This window comes from Pistacia vera, unplaced genomic scaffold (genome assembly GCF_008641045.1).
Source record: "Pistacia vera cultivar Batoury unplaced genomic scaffold, PisVer_v2 Contig561, whole genome shotgun sequence".
Taxonomy (NCBI): domain Eukaryota; kingdom Viridiplantae; phylum Streptophyta; class Magnoliopsida; order Sapindales; family Anacardiaceae; genus Pistacia; species Pistacia vera.
Window position 1 is genome coordinate 1 of NW_022196403.1, and position 7,383 is coordinate 7,383.

General features: G+C 33.8%; 1 protein-coding gene across 1 annotated transcript; it reads right to left on the reverse strand.

Annotated features, from left to right (window-relative positions):
* Positions 1-1,430: 1,430 nt before the first annotated feature.
* On the reverse strand, positions 1,431-6,074 carry LOC116108307 (glucan endo-1,3-beta-glucosidase 8-like). The gene is made up of 3 exons (XM_031394560.1): positions 6,008-6,074; positions 2,731-3,088; positions 1,431-2,532 (listed from the first exon to the last, which is right to left on the reverse strand). The coding sequence occupies exons 1-3, from the start codon at positions 6,072-6,074 to the stop codon at positions 1,431-1,433; spliced, it is 1,527 nt and encodes a 508-aa protein (XP_031250420.1).
* Between the last annotated feature and the right edge of the window lie 1,309 nt (positions 6,075-7,383).

Consider the following 7,383-nt stretch of genomic DNA (forward strand, 5'->3'; position numbering starts at 1 on the left):
AGACTGAGAGAGTGCCGTTAGGAGAAGTGAAGTTGGAAATGTCGAGGGAAGAAAGAAGATAGAAGAAACTGTTGGGTTTTGTTTGAGGTTATTATCACTTACACCTCTAAAGTTTTAAAAAACATATCTGATCCTATAAAGTTGAGAAACTACTGTGAACACCCTCTTCCGTTAGTTTTGTCTTTGTTAAGGTTTGATGGAAACAAGGGCAAAAATGGGTATTTAATAAAAATCTTACAACATCAAATAGAAAAAAAATCAAAAAAATAAAATATTGTTCTTTTTAATTTTTTTTTTTTTTTTTTGCAAAAATAAATGTTTTTGTAGAAAGAGATATTTAGTAACCCCCATATACATTTTCAGAATGCCACCCGCAATTATGAAAAATAGGAGGATAACCCCGATCGTGTTAATAACAATGTGTAAAATATTAAAAAGATTTTGTTACCCTTTCACTAAAATATAATAAGATTACCCTGAACTAATTAATTTTAGACACATGTAACCAAATTTATAAAAAGTCTCTTTTCACCCCAACTCACTTTTCACATTCACCCTAAAATTTTCTCTTTTCATTAATTCTTTTTAATTTTCTTTCAAATAAAAATCTTCATCACCAAATATTCAACACTTTCATCTCAAATTTTTTTCCACAACCAAATCTCAACTACTTACTAACACATAACTTAAATTTTATAGATGAAAAAACAAATAATAAGAAAAAATTATTAAAATAGTCTCTAGCCAGATTGGCTTGCCGCTTAGCGGGATCGTACAGACATGAAGTTGAAAAGTCATTATTGCCCTTTATAAAATGACATAAAAAACTTCTTTCTTGTTAAAGTTAACCGGAAAATATAACGGAGTGAGAGTTAACCTCCTATTGCCGATAGTAGCGAGTGACATCTACTATATTGGTAAACCTATAGAAATTAACAATAAGTCTACGGGCAAATTTGTAATTGCAATGATCAATAATTACCAACCTACCAATCTAGCGAGATAAATTAATAGAAATAGTTTTTTTTTTATAGTAGTTTTTGAATTTTAAAGAATGTATGTAACAATAACTATAAATAACCACGGGTACATAGATTGGAAATAATCGGAAATATATATATATCTTCCATTATACATAATATAGGCTTGCAATCACTCTTAGAATTGAAGACAAATTTATTTGGGTCATTGAAAGACACAAACAAATATTAACTCACAAAAATATACAAATAAATAATCAAACTTAAAACATTCTACGTAATCCCTTCACTTAAGATCACTGAACATCAAAACTTATGATTATTACCATATATTTTATTTACAAAACAGTAAAAAGAATAATAAACAAATATTTTAACATATCGTACCATGATGCTATGCCTATGCTTTAGTGATCTTGACGTGTGTTATTTGTTAGTTGTCATAACTGTTTAGAATAATGTTAAGAATGCATACAAAACTCCGGCGAAAACGGTGGCAAACGATCCGAAGACCACCTTGAAGCCGCCGCTCTCGATCTGAATGGGGAAAAAACATGTCCCGTTGCTCGGATTCTTCTTCACGACAACCGCTAATCCATTGAAATCACAAGCCTCCTCTTTTTGATTTTTGATTTGATAGTACATGTTGAACGCCTGCGACACCTTCGTTAGATTATCGTTGCCGCTGCACGATCCGCCCTTGCCGATGCTCGTGCAGTCGCCTTCCTTACACGCCTCCTCCATTTGCTTAGGCACCAGCGACATGTCCCTCACCCCTCTATCGAAAACGCACCACTGTTGGTCCAAATACTTCACATTCTTTGCCCCCACTGGCATCTTGTTTTGCCCCTTCCCCGTGAAGTCTATCGGAAACTTTGGCTGCCCGTCGAAACGGAAAATCCCCCAGTGCCTTTCGAAGTCCCCTGGCGCGATGCTCTTCGCGTCCTCATCGAGCAGGCCGAAAAGATAAATGTCGAATTTGGTGTCTGGTCGTATTGGGGTGCCTTTGCCGCTCCCCAGCTTCTTGAACAAACCGTCGTAAAATTTCTGCGCGTTTTTGTTGGTTGCAAATGAGTTTCCGTCCGTCGGCCAGCCGATTTCCCCGATGATGATCTTCAAGTTCGGAACCCCGACTTTCTTGAGAGCCCAAAGCAAGGTGTCGTAGTTTGCGTCGAGGACGTTTGTGTAGGAATTTTGTTTGTCGTTGACGGTTTTACCGTTGCCGAAGAAAGCGAACTCGGTGGGGAAATCGGGGTTTTCGTAGAGACTAAGGAAAGGGTAGATGTTGACAATGAAAGGGGCGTCGTTATCACTGAGAAAATTCACAAGTTGCTGCATGATATCCTTTACATCCTTACGAAAAGCGCCATCGGAGGGCAAGTTCGAGGTCGATTCGTAAACGTCGCCGTTTAGAGGCACTGATGCTTTGATGGTTTTGCCATAGCCAGCCTCGTTTAAAGCTTTCTGAACATTTTTTAGGGCGGGCAGTGTGGGTTTCACGAAGGTACCGTTGTATGATTTCAAGAAGGGTTCATTTCCAACAGCTATATATCTACGTGAAAATTCAAAGAAGTAACTTAGATTAACATAAACATAATTTATATACTATTTTTCATTGAATTAAGCTTTTAAGATTAATGGGTATTCAAAAAAATGAATAAATAAGAACGAAAATCCATCAAATATACACCAAAATTAATCAAATTTAAACAAATTAATTAAGTAGATAAATAAATTTAATTTTACTAACTTGATATTGACAGAATTTGTTTTGAGATGTTGAGTGACGTTGTCTTTCACCCAATCCTTTGCATTTTGATAATCATCGGCCATTGCTTGAAGGTCTAAATTAGGAATTGCAAGCATGACTTCAATCCCAGTATTCGCTAGGGCTTTCACTGTGTAGCCGTCGGCATCGAAGAGCTTCACCCTTTTGAGACCGTTATCCTTCAACATCTGCACCACGATGGACGGCGATAACGGGTGGGAGGCGATGTTGCCCCAATTCATCCCGATGTCCACGGTTGCGCTGTCTATAGAGACCAGAATCACAGAGAAGGTCAAGAGGAAGAACACGGCTCTAACCATTGTTGATCGATTGAGCCAGTCTTGCAAGGGTGAGAACCAATGGTTAAGAGAAATTGAGATTCTTTTTTTGTGGTTAGCTTTGGCTTCTGGACGTAGAGGTAATGCATGCAAGGTAATGCGAGAGTACAGGGGATTTTGCTTTTTATGGAGGGTTTATGTGATTTTGGTTCGTGTATTGTTGTCAATTGAAACTTTGTTTGTTGCAAACTCTAAACTAATTAAACTTTTCTAAATTTAGGTTCTCAATATTGAATCGTTTTAGTAGTAATTACCTTAGAAGACTATTTTTGATATTGTTGTCAAATATATATGTAACAATTATACATATGATAATATAAATTTCGATGAAAAAGAGAGATAATTACATACATAATTCTATAATTAGAAAAAAAAAAATTTAAGAAAATTGAAACTATACTACATATTTACAATTGTTCAACATTGTGATATGTATATGTATATAAATGGGTGTGTTGTTGCCACACTTAATTGTAAAAAAAAAAAAAAAAAAAGGTGATCTCATAAACCTATAGTTTGTAGTGAACGCATTAAAAATATGATTTTTTTTATATAAATAAATACTAATTTTACAAAAATATAATTTTTGAAAACTAAAAAAGCAAAAAAAAAAAAAAAAAAAAAAAAAAAAAAATGAAATGAAGTTTTGATAAGAAATATTAAAAATATCTCATTACTCACATAAAAAATCTTCACAACACAATTTAATGAGATCTGAATATTATTAGTCGTTACTATAAAGAAATAATGTCTCAAATCAAAACAAAAATTTGTTAATGGACGGAGAACAGTGCAACTCGCAATTTATTGAACTTAATTAATGGCTTCCAATATATTCATTCTAAAGACTACAAAAGAAAAGAAACAATATTCATAAACTTTTTTTCTTACAAAAAAGAAAAAAAAAAGGAACATAAAAAAAAGACTACTAGTTTTAGATTAATTCATTTGAACTAATTGAAAAGAAAAGAATGAGATAATTGATTGTTCTTGAAAAGAAAAACATAATTAATGTTATGGAAACCCTAACCCTAACAAAAAATGATTTAGGTTTCAACCTCCTTTGCTCCTCATCACCTTTTAACATCAAAAGAAATCAACCTAAGAGGAAGGCTTCGTACCAAACCTGATGCACCAATTCCGTGAATTAAAGCAATCCACATTACTAGTAGAATGCAACCCTTCTTAAGTTTAAAAAAACTATCCTCCTCAACCTCTGAAAAAAAAAAAACTATCCTCCCCAGGCTTCCATAGATGAGTTATTATATGAGTAAATCCAACCGCTGGCACAAAAGATAGCAAGACAGCAACCATCCATCGCCATGTTATCTCCTTAATTACATACAAAATCTTCACATCACACATAAAAAAGGAAAAAAAAAGAAAAAAGAAAAAAAGCTTAAGTTAGAATTACCCATCATAAAAAATATCATATCAAATCAAATTTTAAAAACATGTCTGATTACTCTTCATATCCTCGATCTTGAGCCGTTTCTTCGGATCCTTATCTTATAAATTAAACAAGATCATCTGTGAATGTTGAAGATGAACAATGGCAGTGGCAAAAACAAAAAAGAGTTGAAATAAATCAAAAAGGGATGTGCACTACATATACAAACCTAAAGCAATATAAATAAAATACACAAAGCGAAACGAAAGATTACCGCTTGGAAACATTTGAAGTTGTCATCCCATTGCGTCTTGACAAGTACTAGGTTGATTAATAATGTAAGAGACACCAGTATGGAATACCCAATGGGATTAATATTCATCATCCACACAAACATGGCAAAAGACAGAGGGTTACGAGCCAACATCACAAACTGGAGAAAAAGAAGATTTAGACTATTTTTATTTTACATACTATCAAATACAAAATAATCAAACCATAAGGCTAACCATCAAGCTAAACGAGGGAAAAAATGGTGAAGATTAAGCAATTCTTACAGCCGGTTAGATGGCAGTTTTATCCCTGGTAAGTAGTGAAACATCTAGTTCCTAAATTGAATGATATTTTTCATATTCATAAGGATATTTTCTATAATTAGTTCTATTATATTATGTTAAAATAGATATTTTTCATAACCACTTTCATCTTCTATTTGATATTTTTCCATGAAAGCTAACCAAAAGAGAGTTTGTGAATGAATGTATTCGGTATTCCAATTCCAAGACACATATCTATAGTTGAGCTGAAATCTTAAACAAAAAATCTGTAAGTTACTTTACCCTATTTAGGATTTCTTTTTTATTGAAATTGTATTATGAGACTAATTCTACCCGATTAAGCTTTATCCGATCTTTTCACTCAATTATAACTTTTATAAGCCTTTGGGCCTTTGTTTTCACACACACACACAAAATCTATAAGTCTACCCTAGTTAGGATTTCTTTTTTATTGAAACTCTATTATGAGACTAATTCTCTACCAGGTTAAGCTTTATCAGATCTTTTCACTCAATCATAATTTTTTGTTTTCACACACACACACACACACACACACACTATATATATATATATATGTTGAAAGTCAACCTGTTGATTGTGTTTATTTGGTTGTTTTGTTTTCTTGTTATGTATTAGCTAATGTATTTTGTTTTTTTATGAGTTTTTTATTTCTTAATTATTCTTTTCTTTTTATAAGAAGATTGAATTCCTAATTATCAAATTTTCTTAATTTATTTTTATTTTTTCCTTTCAGAGAGATTCCTTTTCGGAATTGTCTCACTTTTGTAACCTATTTATTTATGTCTTCTTTATTCAATAAGAATATCACAAGAAGAAATAGAGTATATGTTTCCTCCTTCTTCAAGTGTTTATTTTCTACATGGTATTAGAGCAATTTTAATCCCGTCGCTTTAATCTTCATCATCATCGAGCTTGTCCCACTTGTTATCTTTGAGTCTTCCAAATCTTCATACCCAAATATGGACCAGCCTCCAGTATGGTTACTAAAAGTAATTCTTCCTCAACTTCTTCGGGCATCATCGTTCCTTCATTTCCTTTTGTTCACAATATGGAAGCCACCCATGTTCTTATTACCTCTCATAAATTAAATGGACAGAATTATGTTCCATGGTCTCAATCCCTCTTAATGTTTATTTAGGGGAAAGATACGACTGCCTCACGGGTGATTCTGTAGCCCCAGAACCAACGACTCCTACCTACAAGAAGTGGTTGGCAGAAAACAACATGGTGATGTCATGGCTTGTCAACCCAATGAATATGGACATTGGCGAGAATTTTTCGGTGTTCAAAACTACTAAAGAGATCTGGGATGCAGCTAAGGAGACTTACTTCGACATCAATAACACTTCAAAGGTGGCAGAGATTGAAGAGATTCTTCATGATCTGTGACAAGAGATCTTATGGTAACTCAATATTTTAATATTCTTACTCGCAACTGGCATCAACTTGATATGTATGAGGTTCATAATTGGTCATGTACTACTGATGGATTATTGTACAAAAAGATTATAGAAAAAAAACTTGTTTATAAGTTTTTGCTAGGTTTGAATAAAAATCTTGATGAGGTCTGTGGGAGACTAATGGGAGCAAAGACATCACCTAGTCTCAGAGAAGCTTTCTTTGAAGTCCGACGAGAAGAAAGTAGAAAGAAAGTCATAATGGGGTCACCTCAACATCCGAATGTAGTCGAAAACTCTACATTTTTCACTAAGGGAACTCAGTTTGCCCCTTTAGATAATCGTCAGAAAAATAAATGAGGAAAGTCTTGGTGTGATCATTGTAGAAAACCAGGACATTTGAGGGAAACATGCTGGAAATTACATGGGAAGCCATCTGATTGGAAGCCAGCACGTTAGATAGAGAAAGAAGGTCGAGGAAATCACACCTCCACAAAGGAGCCACCATCACCTGAAGTAAGTCCTTTTAATAAGGAACAAATGGAGATGCTTCAAAAATTATTGTCTCCTCTTCTGTATACTCAATCACAAACCAGTTCGTTTTCAAATCATGTCATTGATTCTGGAACCTTGGCTTACAAAGGTAATTCTATGAGCGTTTTTTCTATGTATAAGAAACAAAACAAACCATGGATTGTGGACTCAGGAGCATATGATCATATGAGCGGGGATACAACAGTTTTTAATACATTTAGCTCATGTCCAAGTAATTTAACAGTTAGAATAGCAGATGGTTCATTATCAAAGGTTACTGGTACAAGTTTAGTTGTGTTATCAAAGGATATTACACTCAATTCTGTTCTTTTTGTTCCTAACTTGGACTGCAATTTGTTGTCAATTAGTAAACTTATCAAGGAAAGGAGGTGTGTTAC